General features: G+C 45.8%; 1 protein-coding gene across 2 annotated transcripts; it reads right to left on the reverse strand.

The window, feature by feature from the left end:
- Nucleotides 1–110: 110 nt before the first annotated feature.
- On the reverse strand, nt 111–26,995 carry glis2b (GLIS family zinc finger 2b). Of its 2 annotated transcripts, none has more exons than XM_041062837.1 (7): nt 26,108–26,995; nt 7,751–7,952; nt 7,488–7,618; nt 5,685–5,822; nt 5,443–5,576; nt 5,228–5,346; nt 111–4,979 (listed from the first exon to the last, which is right to left on the reverse strand). In XM_041062837.1, the coding sequence occupies exons 2-7, from the start codon at nt 7,926–7,928 to the stop codon at nt 4,237–4,239; spliced, it is 1,443 nt and encodes a 480-aa protein (XP_040918771.1). In that variant the 5' UTR covers nt 7,929–7,952; nt 26,108–26,995; the 3' UTR covers nt 111–4,236. The 2 variants fall into 2 exon arrangements, with proteins under 2 accessions (XP_040918771.1, XP_040918770.1); XM_041062836.1 differs by having other exon boundaries at nt 5,685–5,840.
- Nucleotides 26,996–27,051: the final 56 nt, after the last annotated feature.

Below are 27,051 nucleotides of genomic sequence, written 5' to 3' on the forward strand. Positions count from 1 at the left end.
TTATTATCAATATCGTAATAAAATTCCTCTAAAACAGAAGAACACCGCTATGTTGTACCAATTGGAGACTTTTACAACTCTAAAATTCTGCATGTTCAACCACAGAACATGATGCCAGGAAAAATATATTTTCATATAATCATTTTTTTTTCATATAGAGTATAACTTCTATATTTTTACCTATAATAAAAAGGCACTTGGAAAAATTCAAATACTGACATAATATCTCACAAATGTGCAAAGAAAACATAACTTGGAACAGGCCTTGCATGGCCTTAGTCTTATCATTAACCCTTTGTGCAACACTGTGGCACTTCAGTCAATGGCACTGACCTAGCTAGCTAGCACATTTTTTGTGCCCTGGATTTTAGTTCCACTTTTATAGCATTAAGCAAAGGTTACTTTAAAATCTCCAGGAGCAAGTACCGCTTTTATAATGTCAAAAGAGATAAGAGTTTAAATTCAGACATCTTAGCAACTGAGGAATTTTACAATTATTGGTTCTCAAATCGACTGATGAATTACGCTCTGCAGTGAGAAAGGATGCGGCAGCATCCCCATATCTAAACACGCTATGAGGGGTACAAAAGTGCAGTTTATTACAGACTGAGCTCAAAGGGTTAATGGATCATACAGCTTATTTAATATTGAAAAGATGTGGACCCTGGAAGGATCCGTGTCATGTTATTCAGCTTTCTGCCGCTGTGATGAGTCTCTGTCCCTGGCTTCGACCAGCAGAGGAGAGACAGACAGGGAGGAGGAGGAGGAGAGCCGCCACATCTGTGGGTTTCACTGTTGCCACGGAAACCATGTCTAGCCTACTTAACACCTGTTTCTGATGACATCACATGCCAGGATTGTCCACTCAAAATGAGAGATTCGCTTCAATAACCAGCCTGAACCCAGAGATAGGCCACTGGTGTATGTGTGTGTGTGTGTGTGTGTGTGTGTGTGTGTGTGTGTGTGTGTGTGTGTGTGTGTGTGTGTGTGTGTGTGTGTGTGTGTGTGTGGGGTGGGGGCAGGAGTGGGGGCAGTCGGCGCCTGAGATAATGATGACTAAGAATTACTGAGGCGGAAACACAGGTATGCAGTTCATCTCTGCTGTGAACGTTCGTAGACCTGTGGGCAGCCCAACACAGAGCTCAGCCTCAGACGGGTTGGATGATACTTGTTTTTGTTTACTGTGAATGCAGCTTGTTAGTTTGCCTGTTTCTCCCATCTCTGGTAAAAAGCTTTGTGGCCGGGAGGTGGGGGAGCTGAGCCTTTTGGGTTTAATCTATAAAAAAAGAAAAAAAACCCAGAGGGCAGGCAGAGTTCAGTGGCCTAGTTTTCTGCAGGCTGGTATGCCTGTGAGTGGCTGCCACATTGGGCACAGCACAGCCAGTGACTTCAGAGCTGAGAGGGCCGTTTGCTGGGTAGGTGGCCAGATGGAGGGCGGCTGCACAGCACAGCTATCCTCTGCCTCTTTTCCTCTGCTGGCACACAGCCTCTCCCCTCATCTCTCCCTATCCCCTGTCCATTCATTTATTCATTCAGCCAATCCTTTCCCTGTTTGCTCTCACGCTCTCCCAGTGCTGCCTGCCATTTTGCAGTCGAATGTTAGTTCTCTTTGCTTTCCCTTCATCTGACTGTGAAAATTAAAAGTCAGAACAAAGGGAGCAGAGTTTGCAAATCCAATTTAACCGCAAGATAATTTGGTGTTAGGATACACAAATAGATCCAGAAATATTTTATGACCATTTCCTATTTGAATTATCTGTCAAACACCAATGTGATTGTCATGGAGGAGTGTGATATCATTTGGTCCACCATATATCCCCCTAGAGCTGTGGTTTCCAACCTTTTTGGACTGTGATCCCTTAAATTAAAGCAAAATAATCTGAACATATGATCCATAATCAATGTTCATGGCCTAATTTTAGACATATTGTTGTGAGCAGTTCAACAAAACTGTGATTTCTAAAGGAAAGTTAGGGAATTCATCCTCTGGACACCAAGAACGTCTGTACAAAATTTCATGGCTAGCCCATGCTATTTGGAACAAAGGCATGGACCGAACAACAGACTGACACTGCAATCCACTGAGCTACACTACCAAGCATGGCTAAAAAGCAAAAATTACCACTGACCATTAAATCATTTTGTGACCCTTCAGATTTATCATAGGACCCCCGGGTTGGGAAACACTGCCCAGGAGGACCACCCAAACCTCTCTCTCTCTTCTTCTCTTCACTCCCTAAAAGGACTCACCTGCAACAGCAGAAAGCTGATTACAGAGCAGCCATTGCAGAACACAAGAAGCAACTTCAACATCAGAAAAAATGTCTCGTCTGAACAACAGCAAAAAATAATGACAAAAATATAAAACAGCAATAACTGATGTCTACTGATGTTCTAAGACTGGGCGATGGAAAAGTTAAGACCCACAACACAGGCAGGTGGGCAAGAGGAGAGATGGAGGAGTGACAAGAGAGAGGAGGGTTGAGTGTGTCAGTCTCTTGAGGGAGTTCCTTGTGTTGTGATGATCCTCTCCTGCTCCCCTACCTCTCCTCTGTGGCGACAGCAGTCAACATCATACATGCATTTACCACTGAACAACACAAGCTCAGAAGGACCCCACAGCAAAAATGACCCTTGCAGAAAAATGGAATAAGAGCAAACTAGTTTTTAAAGAACCATGACTTAAGAGTAACATTTCATAAAACATGTAAGGAATATAGTTTGTGGTAAGTGCATGTTGACTGCTTAATCGAACCATGAGAAAAGTTTTCCCAGAAGTCAAACGAGTCTTTTTTTGTCTTTTTTTTTTGCCCCTTTGGACAGAGTAAAATGAGGCAGTTTGCAATAGTGTGGCTTCCTAGTCAGTCCAGCTGTATGTGGCATTGAGTGCATCACACCCCCCTCTGTGGCACAATACATACATCCCACTTTACCCTCTCTGGGTATTTTTGGCACAGCGTGAGAGTTGTTGAACTTGGGACAAAACTTCAACCGACAAGGCTAAGTTGGGCTTCAATTGGATGACCACCTGCTTTTCACAGCTGGTTTTGGGTAGGGTCACTTTTAAAAAATACAAGACACTAGTGTTTATCACCACAGTGGCCCTTTCATACACAAACTGGCCGTGTTGATTCAATTACGGGAAAGCAGCTGGACAATCCAAGAGCAAAACAGTGCTAGTTCTGTAAATGGCAAGAAGGATGTTGTGTATTGTGTCCAACCAGAGGGGGGAGCCAGACACACCAGTGCCTAAATTTCACTTGTGTAAAAGAGGAAGTGATGATTGGTCATTGCCAGGTGATGTAACACCATTTGTCTGTATTAAGTCCTCAGATCGCTCTGTGCCCTAAAAGCCCCTAGTCTGCACGCCTGGTACACATTCTGGTGGACTAGGCTGGTCCATGTTGGTCACCCTCCCCGAAATGGGGACAGATTGTCAAAAGTGCTCTCTCCCAGTTTAGGTTACACTGGTGAAGCTGAGACGTTAGCAGCAGTTTTGAGGTTTCAATACTATAACCAGTTGACACTATGAGTGCTGTGTTTAACTGAACTGTCTCAGAACCCTCTCCTGCACAAATCCAAGACAGTTTGAGTTCACTTGCTTTGGTATCGCAAGCTTGTCTGAATCATATTAATCACAGCAGCCTGTGAAAAATAGGTCATAACTTTAAAATCAGCTGTGGAGAATCTTCCTATTATGTGCAAGTTTGCCCAACTGTGAGTGCGTCATTCAGTTTCATGGTGTATCTATCTCACTGCTAAGCTGGAGGCACACTGTCGATGAAGTACAGTCATATAAATACTTGTCAATGAATCAGGACTTTTGTAAGAACACAGAGCACTAAGACTGTCACGTTCATGGTCCCTGTCTCCACAGAACCAGCAAATAGGAATGAATGGAGTATAAAATAAGCAACAAGGAGCCAAACCATACATGTTCCTGAACAGAGTTCTTGGGCCCCTTGGTTTCCCAACAATAAAAGAGGCTTGCGTTGTATTCTTAATTCTTGTGAGGTGTAGAGTTATCTGTTGTTTTCTTGATTGTAGTTTTGATAGGTTTCTCTATAATTTTTTTTTCCTTTTCCACCCTCTCTCTGAAATGCATTGCCTGGATTTGATTGTGCAAGTCAATCCCTATCACCTTTGACAACCCATACCCTTACTATGGCATCCACCCTCCCATCCCAACCCCCTGAGCTCTTCTGGAATGTGTGTGTATATGTGTGTGTATATGTATCAGTTGACCACAGCTGGCTTGAGCACCACGGTGCCTGGAGGAATGACCACCCATGACAGGGGATCATGAGACCCTCCTGTGGAGAGGTTGAGGACCCCCCCAGTCACCTCGTTCTCGGCCTCCTCCCCCTGGCCCTTCTTGGCCTGCTGGCTCTGGGACCTGCGCTCAGATGCTGCCCCCAGCATGGGCACCATTGGCAGGCCCAGGGCTGAAGAGGGGAATGCAGGGGAGAGAAGAGGAGACTTGGCCAGGCCCAGCGGGGAGCCGTTAAAGGACAGGATGGGTGTGCCTCCCAAGCTGCCTGGAGGTGAGTTGGGGCAACCCAGTGAGCTGAGGTCCAGGGGCCGAGGACTGAGGGGAGACAGGGGAACGGCGCCACTCAGGCCCTGCAGAGCATGGCCTCCCAGAAGAGCAGCCGCTGCCCCTGGGATGATAATGTGGGCTCCACTCACATAAGACAGCTCTGAATCCTTCCCTCCTCCACTCGCAAGCCCGCCACTCTGACTCCCTTTCAGCAGGGAACCCACCCCACCTGGCGAGCCCTGCTCCTGAGCCACAAAGTGGCCGTGAGCTTTGATGTGCTTGCGGAGAGAGCTGGGGTCTGTGTAGCGCTTCAGGCAGCCCACCATCTTGCAGTAGTAGGGCTTGTCCACGTAGTGTGTGCGCGTGTGTTTGAAGCGATCACTGGAGTTGGAGTAACGCTTGTTGCAGCCCTCATATGGACAAATGTAGGGCTTTTCACCTGCAGGGGGGAAGAGGATTCCAATCTTTTGTCCAGAATGAATAAAAAATAAACTAGGCATCTCATCTCATGTCCAAAGACGATAATCCCCCATCTCCATAAAGATTTCAAGCTCTAAATGAGCCGTAATTTTAAAGCTATCTATGTCTTACTACAATTAGATGTTTTTTACTTGATCCTGCAACAAATGAACACATGCTATCGAGATTTATATTATTTGTGTTTTGTAACTCAGTGCCACCACTAACCTGTGTGTGAACGGTTGTGTATCTTAAGGTTCTCCAGACGTGAGAAGCTCTTGTTGCAGGTGGGACAGCGGTGGGGCTTCTCGTTAGTGTGAGTGCGGATGTGGATGAGCATCTTGTACCTGCAGCCACACAAAAGTAAGTTCATATCATCCTCCTCTTGAATTCTCCCCTCATTTGTACAATTTATAAGTCACTCAACTGCATGATTTTCTCACCTAGCATTGAACCCCCTGCCTTTGCGAGCACAGCCCTCCCAGTGGCAGCAGTACCCAGAATCCTTCTCAGGCTTCACATGGAAGTCGTTGACATGGTCTACCAGGTCTTGCAGGGAGTCAAAGAGCAGATGGCACTGGAGGAGGGAAAACATACAGCACTTCAAATGAACTGTAATGACAAAGCTATTCCAATCCAGTCCTGGTTTGGCTTCCACCAGTTTCCTTTGCTTTTTGGGTCTTACCTTCCTCCAGCGGCAGGCCAGCTGTTCATCTGCTGACAGGTCAGGAGAGGCTCTCTTGTCACTCGTCTGGCCAATGAACATGGAGGATGGCAGGTGAAGTCCTGCCCCAGCTCCGATTGGCACAAAAAACTGAAAGGCCTGTGAAATGTGAGAATTCTGATAAACAAAAAGAAAAAGAGCAAAAGGAGCAAATGGGGTTAATCAGTCTGCTGCACCATGAAGCATAAGCATAACTTTACTTCAGTTAATGTTTCCTGAAACGCATGGAAACTAAATGTATGGGTACTTTATAGAACCTCACAAGGACAACAAAAACCAGATCAAAACCACACAACAGAGGCAATACTGCCAATACTGCCTTTGTAACTGGTAATATGAGGTCTGATGCTGTGAAATCACTTTATGGATGGCATAATTGTGAATAGTCAATCAGACAGACGACTGAAGTGCACAGTGATGCTTACAGCTTCAGGGCAAATGGTCTACAAAGCACGAGAGAGGAAGAGAGATAGGTCCTGTGTCTCCATAGTGTGGAGACAAAAACCTCTCTTTTTGTCAATGGAGTTCAACACCACTGAACTTCATCTCTCCCTTCAAAAATCCACTTCACTTTCTCTCTTGTAGTCACCCGCTGCGTACTACAAAACCTCCCTACATCCCTGACCTCGGCATGAGAGCTGTAAGATTCACTGAACCTCAGCTGGAGCTCAAAGAGCTAATGCACTGGATCACACACACACACTTACACACATACACCCACACACACACACAGTGTAACCGAGCTCGAACAGAAAACAGAGAGAGGAGTCTGGATGAAATCTTGAATTTAGAATAAGGGAAGCATAAGTCCAAGCTATCGTGTGTGAGTAAGGAAGCACAGAAAGAGGAAAAAAAGGGTGCAAATGGTGCAAATCACAATCCTGCGGCTGTCTCATCGTCTTCAGCTATGTCAGAAATGTGTATGTGACAAATTTCATAAAATGAGGCCAATTCCCTGCACTGAGCTCTGCCTCTGCATGCAAAACTATGTGAGCTGCTTTGTGAGATGCTGTAGGGGAGAGAACATGTGAGGGTGAGTGTGTGCAGCTGTTCCTGTATGAGAAGAACTCATTTGTGTGAGAGAGAGAAAGAAAGTGTCCTATCTGCTTCCAAGGGGGATAAGTGTAGAGTGTGTGTGTGTGTGTGTGTGTGTGTGTGTGTGTGTGTGTGTGTGTGTGTGTGTGTGTGTGTGTGTGTGTGTGTGTGTGTGTGTGTGTGTGTGTGTGTGTGGCGGTGGGGTCGGGGGGCTATCTGGGACTCAGTTGGACGTGGGTCGGCTGAATGGTGCCAGCCAGCATGTCTCAATTCAATTGGGAGGGAATTGAATTAGGCGGCGTGAGGTCTGCGTGGCTGTACCTTGTCTTAAATCCGATTATACATGTACATACACACACACACAAATACACACAGGCACACACACGTCATGCCAGTGGGGCCACTGAGTCCAAGCTGCACAGACAGAGGCACTTGTTGGGGACACAAGAGGTGTTTGATAAGAGCTCTCTCTCTCTCTCTCTCTCTCTCTCTCTCTCTCTCTCTCTCTCTGACACACACACAGTCCTCCAACCCCTTGCATAGCCTGACGGAGAGTGTGACACAACCCGATGTTGTTCCTGATTTGCTGACCCCAGCAGACTGAGTCACTCTCAGAGAAAACAAGTGGGAATGAGAGAGGTATTCGTGGGCAAAATAAAAGCTGGTAAAAGCTAAGGTGGAACACCTGTATTGGTGTGGAAGTTTGTGTTTGAGCTCCATTGTACTCACCCCTGAGGGGACATAGTTGCCGTTGGTCATTTCTGGAGAGCTTGGGGTGTGGCGGGAGGAGGGAGACATGCTCAGGTCCACTGCAGGGGGGGTGGGGGTGTCTGTTCGATCGTGAGGGATCACCTGCACACCTGACACAACACATACACACCTGGTAAGATGACCTCTCACCTGGGGGATCTGATACAAGGAAACTGCTCTCACGCTTTCTGTTTTTACTCAAACACACACTTGTGTTTTGTTTTCATTGCAAGGTGACCTACCTGTGCGCGGAGAAGCTGGCGAGGCTGGCTCTATGACTGCAGTGCCATCATCTGCCATGCGGAGCTGGCGAGCTCGCTTGGGGTGCAGCGGGGAGAGTGGGGGTGAGCGAGCCCCTCTGTCCCGTCCATTGGCCCGTCGAGGCAGCTTAAGGTCCAGGGGCTCGTCCAGGGACAGCATGACCGCAACCCACCGACCTCCCACCTGCGCAAACATCCAATCACAGCGGGTCAGGGCTCGGCCAACTGGGGACAAAGTAGGATAACTTGCTTTTCATGTAAACACTCATACAATGAAATGCTGCGTTTTGCAATGTGCAGAGAAGGACAGACTCACACACCTGCAACATTTCCCACGTGAAATGCTGCTGAAAGTTTCTCACATTCCACAATCCCACTGGGTAAGAAATACTCAAACAATGGTAAACTGACCACAATTGTAAACTGAAACACTGAGTAAGCCAAAGAAAAATAAACACACACACACGTAGAGATCTGAGTTACCCCCTCCTCTTTTTCCACACTGACCTTTACTCAGACACTCTTCCTGAGGAATGTCTACAATCCAATCCAGATGGTCACCCTCGCCGCCAGCCCTGCTTCACCCTACCCCTTGGCCAGTCACTGGCCCTTGCACCCTGTCACATCACCGGCTACCCTAGCCCACCCCCAACCCCCACAGTGTGCACCTTCAGACACCGTGGACCTTTAAGACCCACCAGCAACCCCCCCAGGCCTTCAAGTCCAGCTGCACCCACTCCGTCCCACCTCCTCCCTCCTCTAAACACACTGACCTCTGGACCCAGCCTGGGGGCTGTGGGCAGGACGCTTCATCTAGCTGTCATTGTGAGTCCCTCAGCCACCGGACTGACCCAGCATCACCATGTTGTACCACGCAAGGAATTTAGCATACACCTCGGTGAACCCTGTTAATCAAGGGAACTGCTAAATCATGAGCTTTAATCTTATTTCAGATATTAAAAATAATCATTCAGCAAAACCTCCTGAAGAAATAATAATTTTTGAAGTACATACTTTCTCGCAAACCAGATCCTTTCAGCTCAAATGGGAATAAATGCTGAGTCTGTTCTTCTTTATCCAGAATTTACTGTTTCACACATATTGGTGGTGCTAGTACAGTACTGCTGGTTTATAGCCAAGCTCTCCATTCAACACAATGTGTTAGGGTTCACTGCTCCTTCTCACCAGGCTCACACACAAACACACAAATCTCCTCAAAGCATTTTCCATCTAAACTCACACACACACACACAGTGGCAGAATGTCCTATATATTTCTGCTCGAGTCCATGTAGAGCCTCTCCCAGTGTACGTGTGTAATGGGTACACCATACGCAGATTCACATACAGTTATACGTACAGGACGACACACACAAGTAGTTAATCAAACTGTAATTTCAACAAAGTCACCCTTCCTCCCTCTCCTTCACACACATGCCGACACACACTCATAGAAGCCACGGTTGGTAGTGAATGGTGGGCTTTGAGAGCGACTGGCCAGGGGCCACATGAGAAGCCCTTGTGTCTGGGAGGCACGGAGCAGAGAGGTCACCAGGTTCACCAACCCAATGAGGGATAGCCACCAGCTCACACACACACATTCATACACGCAGCCAGGGGGGGTGGAGGGGGTGTGGGGGGGGTGGTGTACAGACTCAATCAGCCATAAATAAGATGATGATACACACGTACTGATGCAAACAGAGGAACATACTGTATGAACATGCACACAGAGCAGCATTATGGCATTATCAGTGGGATCACATTAGAATGACACTGAAATGTCAGCGATAACTTTAAGCACAACAAGCAGGAAAAACTCACTTAATAATTCTGTAAAACTGAAGTTTTACAGAATTATTAAGTGAGAATTAGAGAAGGTGTTTCAAACAGTCTCCATTGTCCTCTAAGGTTTTGCTAAATGTTTCCAGTTACACCTGTGCAGGCTGTTAAACAGAGATTTAACCACACCAGAGATGTGAAGATTATGAGTCAAACCCAGGTCAAGTCTGTAATGATAAAGGAGGAGTATTACTGGAAGTTGCTCTAATGATCATTTTGGCCATAGAGAGATTGTTATGTGGGCAAACTCTGTCATTAGCTATGAAAATAAACATGTTTAGATCTGTCAGAGGGGATACGATCCTCATTTAGAATGAGCTGCGGTTAATACCACATCTCTCTCTCTCTTCTCTGAAATGAGTGGATATGACTAACTTACTGTAACTCCTACCACACCGGCTGCCAGGAGTGTCGGCTTTATTGTTTGGCTAAAGTAGCAGAAAATCGTCTGTCATCCACTTTAAACGAGTAAAAGCCCTCACTCTGAGATGCAGACCAGGAAGCAGCTTAACCTTTCTACAAATCCTACTCTCATCCGCTGTGGGGACAAATAGCATTCTGGCCTCCCACCAGTGTTACAATCCATGCTACAGGACACAATGAGAAACAGATATGGATCCATATGACTACGAATATAAATCAGTCTGGCAACTCAGATCATATGATCCTTCATCTCTCACTGTGAGACAGGCAGAGACACACTACAGGGGTCTCACACACAAAAGCTCTTATCAGCCAGCTGCTCCACGTGCAAACTATTACTATATCTCCATAATAGACTATATAGCTCATCTTTTTAATTTATTAAGCAGGCCTCTATAGCTATCCCACCCCTGAGCAAACAACAGCCAGTCTCATAAAAATGTACCTTTTCCTATATACAATAAAGAGCTGTTGTTGGTTTTGCTCAGCGTATTGCATTTTTGTTGGAGAAGGGACAGTTTTATTCTGCTGAATGCTGCTATCCAGTATCCATCTTGGCAAGCAATTTGTTTTAGAATTAAATCTTTTTTCTTTTCAGGTGAAAGGTGAAAATGACACATTTTTCTTTGTCTTATAGGATGGTAAACAGAATATCTGAGTTTCAGACAGAGGAAGACATCACCATGGACTCTGGGAACTAATAACGTATAATGTGTGTTTTAAACATTTTACTTAAAATGTTCAACCCATAGAGCCATTGAGTGAGAACTAAAATAAGAAAATTACATTTCAAGATTTTGTTTATCACTAAATATACCAGTTAACATACCACAGATTATAAACTGGGCACTTGAAGCACTTTAAGAGGGTTAAATAAGGAATTTGAGTTTTTGTAGGGTCTACTGGATTATATCTATTCTAAAATAACAAATCTTGAGAGCAACTGGAATTTAGTTCATGGATAGATGTGTCTACACCCGTGTGTGTGTGTGTGTGTGTGTGTGTGCGTGTGCGTGTGTGTGTGCATACTCAAAGAACATTTTGCAAGGAAACAAACACGACAAACAAAATTCCCTTGAAACTCTGTTGGACTTCTGAGAAACTCAGCAGGTCATAAAATCTACAGTACACCCACTACAGTCTATACCACACAAATGTGATCTGGGTACAGCTCCCGGTGATTCAGTCCCCTTTGCTGGATTTCACCTCAGCTCGCCCTCATGATTATTTCTTAAAGGAGAAATAGTAAGAGGTTGGCTGGGAAGTGAGTCACAGAGTGTGGATCTTGGACTGGAGTTACAGGATCTCGACTGCATCCTCCAAATAGCCACAGTCACTGAGAGGGGGTTTGTAGGAAATGTGTGACAAAAAGAAAGAGCGACTGAGAGTAAGAATGATACAGAGAAGGAGAGATTGTGGTGTTGCCTGCGTGTGCACGCCGGCGAGATATGCAAGTGTGTGTGTAAAGCTCAGTGGCGGGTGGCTGTGAAGTTTGGGGAAGGGGTGTTGGCTGGCCCCCATGCAGACTTCCTTGCTCAGCCGTGGGGTCGACAGTCTCTCTGAAAGGCGGCATTGTCCCTTCTCTGGGCCCTCTCCTCTCTCTCTAGCAGAGTAAACACAAGCTACAGCAGCTGAGTGAGAGAGAGAGAGAGAGAGAGAGAGAGAGAGAGAGAGAGAGAGAGAGAGAGAGAGAGAGAGAGAGAGAGAGAGAGAGAGAGGAGAGATGACCAAGGGGGCCACAGTGAGGATACACAAGGGTGAGGAGGAAGTAGGGGAGGAAGAGGAGTCCTGAAAGAGAGGTTTGTGTGTGTCCTCTTTAGCAACACCCGTCACCTATTCCCCTACATAACCCTTCCCCACCCTAGTCCTAGAGTCCTAAATTGCCGCCCCATGTCCCTTTGATGAGGTATGTGTGTGTGTGTTCAGGAGAGAACATGGGTCGAGGCTGGAGGGTGTGGGAGAAGTGGGAGTTGGTGGATGAGTGAGATGGCGCAGAATGGGGTGGGGTGGGGGGCCGTGAGGTCAAAGGAAGGCTATGTGTTTCAGCACATCTGTGAGGCTAGGCTCACACGGATCAGCGCTGACCTTTAACTGTGCTCCTACCAACTGATCTTTGGTCTGATCTGAGGCAATCTGTACTGAAGAGGATCAGGTCTCAGCTCAGTCCGCTTGGTCCAGTGGAGCAGAAATGAGAGCCAATAAAAAGCATCACAAAATATCAAAACTATGAGGTTTAAGATGATTATGTTACAGGGTATGAAATCGTATTTTGTAATATTTTGTTTTCTGTGAGGCTTTTCAAAAAGAGAGAGTGTGTCTGCATGTGTGTGCCTGTGCACATTTTGTGTGACCCCCCTCTGAGATTGGCTGTAAGTTAATCTCCCTCCTGCTGTGACCCTGGGAGGTGGTCTGTTGGAGGTAAGCCATCTCTCCCTGGGGCTCTTTGCTCTCTTTTTTCATTCTCACACACAAACACAGACACACACACACACACACACACACACACACACACACACACACACACACACACACACACACACACACACACACACACACACACACACACACACACAAAACTCAAGGAGAGAAAGAGAGTCAGTGACAGTGGGAACGACAGCTTCTAACAACTGACGGTATTGATCGTGTCATTCTGAAGGGCTTTAACGTGTTGTTTTAAAACACAGTTAAAACAATCGTGCTGTGATAAAAAGCAGGAGGTGACCGTTCCTTAAGATACTGCTTAGTGTTCTTCTGATTGCACAGATTCTTTGAAATCACCATACTGTTGACTTCTTAACTGAGATAGGAGCACTCTAAACACAAAAAGTCTCAGTATTGTGTCCAGTTTATTGTTTCCATTTGATTTTCTAATGCTGAATAAACCAGCCACCTTGGTATTATGGCACAATATTTGTTTATCTCAAATATTATGTACTGGGTGATAAATAATGTAAAATAATGCCAAAGATATGATTATGATTATTATTTAGAAACTGTCTTCATTACATAGCTTATCCACCAGAGAGCACTGACAAGTTCATTTTTCAACAGTTAAAATATACCACTGAGGAAATAGTTTGGTAATTATTTTTTTTTATAACCAAATCTAATCAGATAATATAATTTCATTAAAAAATCCTCAAAAATCCATTATAAATTGGAATTAATATACTGTTACTTTAGTGTTATTATAGAAGCTTACAGCGGATACTTGTGTATACTCATTAGTTCATCTCAGTTTCAGAGATGGGCCAATGGTTACTGCACCAGCTTTTCAAAATACAAGAAACCCCCTAAAGTGACCACATTTAATGGCCTGAAGGTAAACAACTCTGTTTCTCTCAGGTTTGGAAACTCAGTGGTTTAGCAGTCATGTGTAAAGACCCACAGTTGCAAAATGGGTCATGTCTAGACCTGCTGGTTTTTCCATCCTCCAGGTGGGAAAGACAGGGTCAAAGGTGACTGACTGAGGTGAGGGTGTGGTGTGACCTCTGACCCCTGACATTTGGGTTCTACATCTGAACAAGGAGGAATAAACAAAGTTGGCACGTTTCAAGCAGGTTTACGCACACAATACTCTGTGAATAATCGGATTTATGTGATCAAAGCATTTCCGTGCTTCAAAGCGAAGCCATTCCCATTTGCAGTTTTTCCTTAATAGCCAGATTTACATGGATTCATATCAAAGTCAGGTGGGATTAGACAGAGAAGGATGCGATGCAGCAAAGTTTCACACATTAGCGCCAAACTCTGATGAAGACAAGTAGATAAAGCTGAGACGGGTTCATTTCCAGTTATTAGAATTGTTGGTTACTGATGCTGGAGACAAAAAAAAAAAAAAAAAAACAGGCCCAAAAATGGTCTCTCCTTTTCTTCCACTCCTGTTGTTGCTGACGTTTCTTGAGGTAATAGCCACAAGTGTCCCCACCTCCTCTGACACATACACACCCGAGCCACAGCCCCCGTGTCCACCCTCCACCCCTCACCCCTTGATGGATCACTCAACACACAAACAGCACACACAGCTGAGAGAATTTTCTTTTTTTCCTGCCTCTGTCCTCCTCAGCCAGCCGCCTCCTCAGACAGGAAACCTCAGTTTCCACTCCTCCTCCTCCTCCTCTTCTGGGCCTCTCGTTCCCTCTTTCTCTTTATCCCTCTGTTCTTTGCTTTTGTTTTTCACTCACGTTCACTGCTCTGCTTCCTCTTTCAGTTTATTTTTCTCTTCCTCTCCCATCTCATTCTTCTCTAGCCTACAACTGTAGCCCTCCCTGGTTTTAATGGTACATTAATTGCCAAATTATTTCCTGTATGCGCACAATTTCTTGGAGATTAATTAGCATAATAAAGTTAAGGGAAAGTGTCAGTCCCTCTGTTTTATTGTCAGTACTGTACACTTTTACAGTTTCAAACTAAACTTCCCCCCTTCTCCTTCCCCCGGCTGCAAAAAGGCACAGGATAATACACAGGATTATGTAATAGCAGCATGCATGGTGCTGCTGGGGAAGGGCTATTGAGGAAAAAAACAGTTGCTGGAGTGGAGTTACAGCCGCTGCAATAGAGAGACAGAGTGACACGTGGGTTCACACACTTCAACACAGGGCAAAATAGCCAAGAGATTGACACTTGTTCTTTCAAAGTTTTAAGTAGAGAACAGGCATTTATCATTGATTAATTAAAGGGAATGTGATTGTGCAAAATTAAGAGATATAGATGCAAAGGAGGACAAGAAGGGAGAAAGCAGAGATAACACATGGAGCAAGGGAGAAAGGAGGGAGTGGAGGAAGGAAGCAAAGAAAAAAGGGAGGGAAAGATGGAGGGAAGGAGTGCAACAGGAAGCTTCTCAGCGAGCTACTGATGGCCTCCAGCCAAAGCGTTCAGACACTGAGGAATTCCATGCAGAGGGCAGGGAGGGAGGGAGGGAGGGAAGGTGCCAGGAGGGAGGGAGGCACAGAACCAGGAGGGCGGGTCACACTTGTGGTTTGCTGTCAAAGGGGACTGCTACAAGAGAAAGGAAGGGCACACGCTCAAAGCGATATCTCTCTGTAGCTGTTGAACATTAACATTTTTGTTAGGAGTCTGGCATTAGTTTTCCTAGACTCCCAAAAGCCACGGCTGTGTTCTTTTGATTTTGTTTTGAGTTATGAGACCTCTAGGTACACTGTTTAGTAAAAGGGAATTTTAACTGTGCATCAATACTGGATTATAATTTTCAAAAAAGTTGCTGTGTATGAACGCAACCTGATTCAGTATCAGAATCAAGAAATGTGATGGCATGGACGATGGACGATTTGCTATTTTTCTCAGTTTTAAATCATTTTAAATCAAAACAAGTCATTTGAAGTTCTCGCCTTGAGCTCTGGGAAATTGTGACATTTTCAGACATTTTATAGCCTACAGGATTGAGACAATAATTGTCAGTTTGATCAACAATAAAAAAAAAATCATTAGTTGCTGCCCTACATGCAACATATCAGGACTTTATTGCAGTTTTACAGGCTTAATTAAACATTAGTGGGCGATTTTCAGTTTTACATATTTTTATTTTGAGACAAAACAGAAATCAGACAGCAGAACACCAATTCCACTTAGTCTGCCATATAGTTAGATTAGGCCACAAATCATCTATAAAAAGCCATCTGACTGAGATTTCACATTGTGTCGGTAAGCCTTATGGCCTGCTAAACCCCGGATTATCGCACGACACGGTGACCTGGCTTGACTCTAGGTGGAGTGAGGATGGTTGTAGATGAACGAGTGGATGGAAGATTTGTGTAAAGGGAAGCATGCATTATCAGTCAGAAAACGCTTCTCTTTTGTAAACAAGAGTTTGACTTCATCTGTAAACTTGCATCAACATCTGACACAGAGAAAATCTTCATGCAAAACTGTAAGATTTGCTTTTTATCCTGTAACTCATTAGAAGAGGATTGAGTGCGCCTCAAAATATCATTGGAAAATAAGTTTTGCAAAGCAAAAGCTATTGTCTGAACTATTTTAACAGAGCAAATGAAAAGAGAAGAGGCAGGTACAGGGGGAGAGAGAAGCTGCACATTGGCACAAGGCTTGGAAACTTCCCCCAACCTGCAGTCGCTTTATTAGACTTCCAAGTAGCTTCTACATGACATGAACAGTATGTGGTTGAGAGCCCACGTGTAGCAACATGTGTTTTGAGTCTCTGGTTAGTTTTTCTCCCACCTACTCCCATTCAAAATCTGACGGGATACATACGTTTTCAATCAACTAAAACCATTTTAATCTATACCGTAGTATCAGGACAGCAATCAGCGGTTGAACAGATAACCTCCCTGTGGACAGTGACTCAGAGTGTTTAAGCAGTAAACCTACCCAACACTAATACTTAAGGCACTTCACACAACAGTACTGTAGGCTTTGAAGAGTGGTGAGTAATCTTACAATAACGTGGGGCATTTCACAACATAGCGGTTTCATAGCGCAGCAAAGGGCGGCAGGAACTAATGAACGTAGCAGGAGGCCCTACCACCATCCGAGAAGAGAAGAGAGGAGAGGAGAAGAGAGGAGAGGAGAAGAGAGGATAAGAGAGGAGAGGAGAGGAGAAAAGAGGAGAAGAGAAGAGAGGAGAGGAGAAGAGAGGAGAAGAGAGGAGAAGAGAGGAGAAGAGAGGAGAGGAGAGGATAAGAGAGGAGAGGAGAGGAGAGGAGAAAAGAGGAGAAGAGAAGAGAGGAGAGGAGAAGAGAGGAGAAGAGAGGAGAAGAGAGGAGAGGAGAGGAGAAAAGAGGAGAAGAGAAGAGAAGAGAAGAGAAGTGTGTGTTTGTCTTTACACTCAGGAGATTTGATCGACATCCCCACCCTGCCTTACTTTGACCTCCCACTGACTCTGTTGGGCCTCTTTACCTCCTGCAGTCCATTGAATTCATTCCCTCCAACCCTCCCTCCTCCTCCTCCCCTCTCATCTTTGCTCTGCATTACTTCCATATAAACAAGAGCTTGCATGATCTCCCTCAGCTCTATTCCCTCTCGACTTCCTCTTCACTTCCTTGGGCTATATCCCCATTGTCTGTCATCGCTCTCTCCTCTTCCTCTCCTTCATGGACCCCTCTCATGTCTCTCTGTCTTTGCTGTTCTCCCTCCTCATTTCAGTCCATTCCTGTGGCCTCTCTCCACAGGCAGTGATGCAATCCTCCGACTCCTGCGCGCAATCACAGGGTCTGGAGTCGGCTTGCCAGCCAAGCAGGGGCGTCACCACACCACGCTCAGTATGAAAGCAACAGGAGAGGAAAGAAGGGGGGGGAATGAAGCCAACGAGAGAGGGAGGAAAAACAGTCTGAGGCTGTCAGAGCTGGTGGTGGGTGATAGAGGAAAAAGTACTGCGATAAAAGTTAACAGCTCTTCTTTACAGTTTCATAATTAAACTTGGGGTAAACATGTTTTGTGTTCATGCCATAAGGTGTTTGCATTCTTAAAGGTGCTGGAAGCTCTTTTAAATGAATTTGATTGTGGATGATAACACAGCACAACATCCCAGCTCCTTGTCCTCTCATCAGCCCACTAAGCAGCTGTGTCTGTTTTGCTGGGGTTGCTGGATAGGGTCTGTGTTTCGGAAGTGACGGATCTTTGCTACTCCCACACTAAATGCTGTCATTCCAGCTGACTCACACCAACATTAGCATGATTATAACCACTAGACCTGAAGTACAAAATTCTGCTGACATTTGAAGAGGTGTAACTTTGTCAGAACTGTGAGGTTAACACTGTCTCTGGAGGTCTGTACTGTTCCAAACAATAACTTCCTTTTTCCCACATTTCCTTGCTGGGGCAGTGCAGATGACATGTGTCAGCGCTGTGTGTATCTAATGGATATGCATTGGTATGCTAATTTCCTTTCACTGTCGAGATGCATGCATGGAAAGAGTGATCAGAGTGACGAGAAAACAAAATGCGCTTAAACAGGGATGGAAAGAAAGATAATAGAACTTTAAAAAGTCAAGTTTAAAGCTGAAACCTTGTAATGGTTATGTGCAGGTGTGCACACATGTATACACACATACATGCCACACACACACACATCCACCCCTGGCTTACCGGCTTTGCAGAGGCAGACCTCCCCTAAAGGCAGCAAAAAGGAGCACAAGGTCAGGTTAGGAATGCAAAGCACTGGCACCTGCCTAAATCTTTAAAATACCAGGTTGTCTCAGCACATGCACACACACACACACACACACACACAAACAAACAAGAGGCTACTGCTGACCACTCCCTAAAATCCAGGTCATAGTTTAAGACTTAAGAGAAATGACTTCATTTTAAAACAAAAGACAAAGGTGAGCACATCAAAACTTGAGGACGCATCAGAGTATATTACTAAATAACCACCACAGCTTGAGTGTACAAAGCAGCTGTGGTTGGTTGAGCTCAACAGAAGACCTCTGTATTCGCTCACTGGTGAAAACCCAGCACCAGTTCTAAGCTATTGGTTAGGACGGAGTGGGAGTAGGTCCAGAAATCTCTCTTTTTTCTTGTTTCTTCTTTCTCTACCCCTTTCTCCCACACAGTCAACAGACTGAGGGCAGATTAATAGGGGCGGCACACGTATGGAAACTGTGGTGCGATAGGCAGCAAACCCGGGCTTTATTTCAGCACCAGTTGTTTGGCCAGTGTGGTCTGTCCTTCCAATGACAGCTTCAAGGACCAGGGTAAGAAGTATGGTGCCACACAGGGGTACACATAAACACTGCTGTACGTACACACGTACTGTACGACACTGTACAGCCCTTTTGTAGAACCATACAGATGGATAGGATGGATACAGGCACAAACTCACACACTAGTGAGCAGCGCACTGGCTGCATGCTGTGGAGTTCAGACCAGTTCAGAGTGTTGTGGTACCGCTCCAGCTATGGGAGGGGTGCGCCTGTCTCACAGTCATTTCCTGGATGGGGATATTATGGCACCACACGCATGAGAAACAAACCCCTTTTGCCTTTACACACTGACCCCAGCCACTTTCATTTGCTTGCAACTCAATAAGCTAACGGCGCAGAGTGAACTCCCTGGGAAGCAAGTCTTCTTATTCAAGAGCTGGGGTAATATGATCCCAACACAGCTTTATGCAACACGGCCTCTGGCAGGCTGGGGGTAAGGCGTGGGGTGGGGTGGTGGGTGCTCTTTTTATTGCTGTGTGGCGTTGCTGGGGCCTATCGGACACGTCTGTGGTGTCTTAATTTTTCTGCTTCTCCATGCCAGAATTCTTGGATGGCCACTCCCTGTCCCTAGAGAGGGCTGGGTGACACCTATGTACCAGCCGTGCTGCACAGGAGAGAGCCGAGAATGGGGGTCAGGGGGTGGGGGCCACACGGAGCCAGATGTGCTCTGGACAGTGAGCGTCTCCGTCAGTGTGTGTTTGTTAGCATGTGAGCCTATATGTGAGTGCAAGTGTGTTTATGTAGAGAGAGGAGGAACAGGGCAGGGGCCCAGCTTCCAAAACCAAAGCATATTGAAAGGAGAAGAAAACAGGAAGAGGGAGAAATACAAAACAGCAGAGAGCAATTAGCAGATGAAGTGACGTGATGTGTGTTTGCGTGTGTGTGTGTGTGTGTTGGGGGCAAACACAGCAGCAGGACAATCGAGGAGCTCCTGCTTCTTTAAATTTGGGCGTGCCCCCCCTGACTGTCGGCTATACCTCCATTTCGACCCTTCTGCCTCCATCAGCAGTAATCTCACATATACATGTACACACAAAGCTTGTGTTGTCTTTTCCTTATGAGGCTGCGCCAACTTAACGGCAGCCCTGTGTTCTCCCTCCTCACATGGAGTGCCTGTTTTCTCTGAGTAACCCTCCACCCCACATCCCCTCCCACCACGGTTGGCAATAAGACAAGGTCAATATGACAGTCTTTTCTCTCTGCTCTTTTTTCCTTTATCTCCCTCCCTATCCTTTTCTCTCCGTATTTCTGTGTTCTAGCTCAACTAAGTGACAGGCTCCACCCTACAGCTTTCATCTTTTGCGGTTCCATCCAAGAGAGAAACAGCAAAAGGGAGCAGAGAGACAGATGCAAAGGGACAGATGGGGGGCGACTGAGATGGCAACAGACAGCAATGAGCATAATGCTGTAAAATGGTGTAGCTCTGAACTCTTGGTTTAAATTTGTTGGCATGTCTGATTTTTTTGCGATGTGTGGGAAACAAGCGTCAGAAAGATCTGGAGCCGATTCCTCTTTTCGTTTGGTGAAACACACAGAACAACGAGGGCTAATAAATGTGCTGTGGACAAATGCAATCATGCAGTGTATCAGCAGCCTTGGAAAGACTGAGCCTTAGAGAGGATCTCAATTAGTGTTGAAGGTCAGGGCGATATTCATGCTCTTACACATTCTGCTGTCCTGAATCAATACTGATTCAGGACAGCAGCATGTAGAGAGCAACAACATGTAGAAGCAATCGGACGCAACAAAAGAGAGAGACAGGCTGTGTTAAGATAGAGACGAGTTATTATTCAAGATGGCCACTTTATTTGGTTGTTACAACAACCAAATAAAAACAGAGCAGAGAGCTTACTTCGGAGAAGCATCTGAGGTTTGTGTAAGTCTTTCACCAAACGCAATGTTCAAACTTAAAGGGGCACTGAATAAGAATTGGCCAACGTTCGAATTCATACGCCAAACAAATAGGGGGCAGCATATTACCAGAAGGGTGGGGTGTCCATCCCTATCGTAAGAAACAAGAAAATGCACTCTTTGGTCCCTCCTCCTCCCTCCCCTTCCCCTGTGCCATAGTCGAACTGGCCATCAAGCATACCGAGACAAATCCCGGTGGGGTAGTGGACTTTTACTGGTCCTCTCTGTGTACTTGTTATTGGAGGTGGGCACGAGAAGACTGTGCTCGCTGGCCAATCACAAACAAGTTTTAACCCTCACCCTTGCGTTGAGCTAACCTTAGCTTCAATCAATCTAACCTCAGCATAGGGCAATTGTTGACATGTTGCCAAGCCTGCATGAAGAGGGGAATAATGTTTTCCTCTCTCCAACAGGGCTACCTGTTTGCGTGCTAACTGCAGTACATGTCTCTGCAACAAAATACTGAGACATCTTTGATTTAACATCGAAACTGTTGTTTTTTCACATTTTGTTGATCATCTTACTTAAATGTTGAATGTTTTAATCTAAAATTCTTTCATATTGCCCCTTTAAAATATTTCCAAATTACATAAGGCTCCCTCATAAGAAAAAAACAGCCACGGTACATATGAATTAAATTAGTGCTGGCAACATCTCCACAACACCACAGAGAAGGTAAACACTTACAGGCCAAACTTTTTTTCTCTCCCCCTCTCTCTTTTACTGCATGTATAAGATGGAGAATCTCTTATGTAATGTATGTCTCTCTTATGAAGCTGGGGGCTCATGGAAAGTGGGAGACGAAAATGCGAGGGAGGGACGAAGGGAGAGAAGGAACAGAGGCAAAGTTTAAAGCGAGGAGGAGATGGAGTCCCAGGGAGCTGGGGATGGAGGGAGGAGGGGGGTGAAGGGGGCAAAGTCTGGAAGCTCGCTGACAGGACTGGATATGCCCAGACAGAGAGCCAGGCCAGGCCCAGACTTGAGAGCCTTATTTCAGTCTCAGAAATGCCTCACCCGTCTCTCCCTCATCCCCTTCTCTAAAAAAAAAAAAAAAAAAACGCCATCAATCCCTCTCCCCTGTCTCTCCCTTCCCAGCATGTTATTCCTCACGCGTACTTAAAGGCAGAACCCCTCCTGTCCAACTCCTCCCTTTCTTTTCTCTTCAAACAAGCAAACACACACATACATACCTCAGTAGTACTGAACTGCTGTAGTGCTATTGAGGTTATACTAGAGAATCCAGGGTGTTGGCCAAGCAAGTAAATAATAATACAAACCAGCTGTGTCTCCACTTAAACTGCATTGCTGTGAGCATATTACTGTACAACTCACAGCTCCCTGAACTGAGCTCCCAGATATCAAAAAGGCTCCAGCTAGATCCACTTTTACTATAATCTATAAGTTAAATATAAACCCAAAATGGACTTGGAAAAATAGGCTTTCCTCTGAACCCCACATCCACCCACCCCCTGGCCCACCCTCTCTCTGCCCTCACTCTCTGCCAGCTCCTTTACATTGCTGTTATTCTTTCATGTCTTGGTTTTATTCCTATATTCTTTCTTTAACTTTTCCTCATTAAGTGTGTGCCCTGCCCCAGACATGGTCTGCATATTGTCTCAAGGGCTCTGTGAGCTGAAATTCTCTCACGATAGAAATACTGAGCAGAGAGCTCAGAAGGAGCATTAAAGAGAATGAGAAGAGGTAGGGTGGGGTAGCTGGAGTGAGGCACTGAGTTGTCTGTGTTTATTTTGGAAATGCAGGCCTGCAGACTTGCAGCAGAGGAACTGACCCCTAAACTTCACCATGGCAGATCCTCACTGAAAGAGCAAGAGTCCTGCGCTCATTCGGGATGTCCCACACAGGTGATTTTGCAAAGGGTAGACCATATATCCCCGAGGGGCCATTTTAAACCACCCTGGGGATCCAGGAATGGTCTGCTCTAGGAGGAAACAGTGAGGCCGTGAGGTGATTAGTGGTTACAGTTTAACTGGAGAAAAATGCACGGTCCGTGAGCCCAGCCAGCCAGGGAGCAAAGCGGTATGCACTGGTCTCTTTTAGTTTGCACGTTAGTGTGAGTCAAACTCTGCATCCGCTTTGTCTACTCTTAATGTATGGGTCCAGGAACCTGGCCATCACCATGCACTGACATATCACACTGTAGTGATCCAAAGGAGCTGTGTCACCTCCACTGCTGCACACATGGCAATGATTAGTGATAAGAGATTTTGTGGAAAAAATGTACGGCGCCGGACTGTAATGATACCAGAGTTGAAAAAGTCATTTACTGTCATTTTCAAGTTTAACTTGAGTTCAGCCATTGAATCGTCTCTGTTTCTACTGAGATTTTTATGAGTCACGTTGATGTTTTCAGCCTTGTGGCTCATATGATTTCCGCTGATGTACTGCACAGCCAACATCAGCTGCAAAATAACCAAGAGTTTGCCAATACTTCCAAATTAATTACAAAGTATGGCCGTGAAGTTAGCAATAACAGGCAAATCATTCATAATAACATGAAGATCGTGACTCATCACCAAGACATAATATTTTATGGGATTTTAAAAAAATCTTTATCCAAAACTGACCACGGACGCCATGTTATAAACAGCATCCTCTTTCCACCCCGCTTCACTGAGGGGCCACATGGCTTCATCTGGGTATATCGTGCATCTCCTGTGACATTTTCAGCCCAAACAAAGGTCAAGAGCTTGGATGTGCAACTCCATTAAACATGTCAGAGAAATGACATACCCTAATAGTGGTTGTATTTCATCTGCTGAGCACCCTGATGCATGAATCACAAAGCTGTTCATCTGATTAGCATTAATTACCTACAAGTGTAACAACAGAAGGGGCATGTCTGTCATGGGAATCTAAAACACAGTGGCTCTTATCCATGTGAAGATAAATGCAAGTGCATATCAGGTGCCTTGTTTTCACTGCGTGCTGCCTCATTCACTGACCACTGTAATCCTCCCTCCCCTGCTGCTGAGTTGCCTTTCAGCTTGACCGTAATCCCCAGCAGCTATGGAACCCCACTGTGATATTAATTCAAACACTCTGCCAGTGTAGTTTGTGCCACTTAAATTCCACCCACTTAGTGGTAGCACTCCTAGTCCTGAGAGTTTTATTTTCCCGGTGGCAAACATATTTTACTGCACCACAACAGGTCGACAACACTGTGTGAAAAACAAAATTTACTCGTCACCTTAGATTTCAGATGAGTGCTTCTTTGCGGTAGCATATATGAAAGAATCAGACTTAATGTGCTTCTCTTTATATCAGATGAGGTACACTTTTATTGGTCTGGTTTAAGGCATTAAGTACAAGTGCAGTGCGGGTTCCCACCATCCCTCTACCACATGCCTCGTGGTTGCTCTCTGACGCAGGAATATGCCATTAGGGTCCACCTTTTCCACCATAAAGCAGCTGCCTTTCCCTCACAGTTTGGGACCTCAGGGGTATGATGTCACACAGCTGCGGTGCGGGGCAAAATCTCAAAACAGGGGAAAACTGGGGAGGGGGATGAAAACCACACTCATGATTTGATTTCAGAGACAGGCATGGTGGAAAGCCCTTATAGCATAGCCACTGCTGCACTAATTACCGCAGATGAAACCAGCTGTTGTCAAACCTGCAACCCCTACAAAAACTCTATGCAAACTGTTGCTCCCAGCAGCGCCCCAAGTATCTGCGTTTGGCCATGCATGCAGTCAAGATGAGAAAATGTACAGCAAAAAAAGGCTGCCTACACAAACACACATATGTCCTGTGAGTGTGGAATCCTACCACAGGGATGCACAGCTGGACCCCAGTGGACATCTGGCTTTATGGTGATGTCAAGCTTTTTCTCAGCGGTGACTAAGTGCCATGATCGAGAGAAAGAGATGTCACCTAAATAACCACTGTGCCAGTGTTGTTAGATGCCCCTGTCTTTCTGTCAAATGGTTGACCTGTGGCTGAACTGATCATCAGCTGATTGGATAAACAATGCAGCAAGTAGGCTGTGGATGAGAGGGGCACCTGTGCTCACAGTTCAGAGAGGGGTTATGGATTAAATAGCAGGGGCCTGGAATAGGGAGGGAGAAGAGGGAGTCAAAGTCCTCCCTTTGCAGAGAGCCTGGGCGGCCTCTTTCACTGCTCCTCTTCCCCACATACTTTGTGAGAGGTCCAGTGGGCCTATAGCCAGACCTCCTCCGGTCTCATGTTCTATCTGAGTGACAGATTCTCTCATGCACCCACACATTATACTGTTCAAATACTACAGTCAACTTGGAAATATACAGCCGCTCCACTCTGATCCAAAATACAACTGCAGCCCCCTGAGCGCGCCTCGATCTGCTTTGTGGCCTAATGCTTTTTAATGATCAGCCCTTATTCCACTCCAGCACAGGGCTTGTTAGGTCTGCCTTGGCAGGGCTCGGCTCTTTCCCCTGGCATCTTCTGGAACAATAGGCCCATGGGAGGCAGCCAATGGGGAGAAGTTCCATCCCAAACCCAGTCCCAGTGTGCACACAATTAGGCTTAGGGACAGTGGAATTGCTTAATTGGAGGAAAATAGCTCTTTATCTAGGCCTCTCTGCCTGCGCTCATCCTTGCCCCCTGCACTACATGCTTGGCCTCAGCTAAGTAAGAGTTGGTCTAAACAAAAAAATGATAAAATGGCAAAGATGTCACCAGTTTCATCCATCACCCATTATGTGGAAGGGTTTTTAAGCCTAAACGACTCATGGTATTTGTGAGTGTTGTGTTCATGTAGAAATGTATCTGCTGTTGTGATCAGAAACATAGCTGAGCCAGAACTCACAGATGTGAGTGCACTTTCTGACATACAACTAGATGGAATTAAATAATAGTGTTTTAGCTTTTAATTACAAATATATCATATATCTGAAAATTAGCACGAATTGTATTTTTTTTTTTTACCTTGTGTGGAGGTCACAGTTTACCCACCTTTTTATTTACCAAAACATCACTGGTTTAAGTGACTGTCAGCAGTCTGTAGACGTTGAACTCTTTATCAGATGTTGTGACAGAACATCAGTCAGCTCAGTGCAAGCCTGCATCTTGCACAACAGCTGGCTGAGCTGTGATGTGCGCCTCTATATATGGCAGGATTTGTGATACTGCTCTAAAAAAATCGTCTCTCAAGGCTAAAGAGAGGGATGCCTCTTTACCGGCAGACACACGGAAAAGGTCGCTCTCACGTTGAATTAGGTACTGACACCGTGTCTGCGTAAATGGCACATACGCCGGTAAAGGCACGTCCGCCACAACCGGCCTTTGGGGTATGACAGTGTGAGGGAGCCCAGGCTGCAGGATATCGGCGAACCGCTGGAGAGTCTCTGAAAATAGGTCACTGCCCTGTTTGAACTCCAGCAATTTTTCACATTGTTGCTGCGCACTCAGACCAGCGTGGACACACATCAAAGCAGAAACAACATACAGGACTGACATGCAAGACAGGGCTGCTCCTGCCTTACCTTGCAGGGAAAATGCCGTGGATACAGCCGAGATATCTCCGCCTCGGTCCCCCTCTTCCCGGTGCAAACTTCGCACGCAAAGTCCTGTGGCTCGAAAACGGCGTCGGTGTCAAGTGACTCCTCGTCAATTTGTCGCTTTCTCTTCGATAGAAACGAAATATAGATCTGACACGTCTTGAGAAAATATTACTAGGTGTCTGGAGAGGCGGTCCGTTCCCAGACCATTGTCAGGATTATTTGTAAGCATGGAAAAATCAAACATAAGCTCAAACGCAGCTTATGTGACAGCTGGTTGTGTAAATAAAGACTAATCTATGGAATGACAGCCTTGTCTGTTGCCGTGGGATGATATATGCTGCATGTTATCATGCCACTGGAAACCCGTCAAAAAAGTGTAAACACCCAGATCCGTAGCCTTAACTGTTCCCACTGAGGAAAAATGAAGACCACTGGTTGTATTCTGCATCAAAAACGCATAGGTGATTTCTTCCTAAATTCAAAGCGCATCGCTTAATGGCAACGCTGGTCAAGTGGGGGTTTCCTATGGGTGCTCGTGGTTCTCCTGGTGGGGGGTGGGAGGGCAGATCAGACCACAGGGATGGCACGAAGTGGTGGGTAGGGTAGATAGGGCGGGTTGGCGACGGGGTGTGGGGTAGAGGGGGAGGATCGTCTCCTTCTTCTTCGGTGCGTTTCCAGATGCCGAGGTGGGGTTGTTTGCTTTCTTTTGTCGCAGTTCTCCCCGTGTCTCTTCAGCTTTTTTTTATAAATTTGTTTTTCCTCAGAGCACTCGAGGAGACGCTGAGCGTTGATGATAGTCTCCCCCACGACCGTCTGAAGCACACAGACAGCCGTCCGGAGCTCAGCCAGCCCGTCAGGACCAGCCCAGAGTCTGCCAGCTCAGCGCATGCTTACTGCTCCGCCCATCCACCATGGGCAGTCCCCGG

This window comes from Toxotes jaculatrix, chromosome 18 (genome assembly GCF_017976425.1).
Source record: "Toxotes jaculatrix isolate fToxJac2 chromosome 18, fToxJac2.pri, whole genome shotgun sequence".
Classification (NCBI taxonomy): domain Eukaryota; kingdom Metazoa; phylum Chordata; class Actinopteri; family Toxotidae; genus Toxotes; species Toxotes jaculatrix.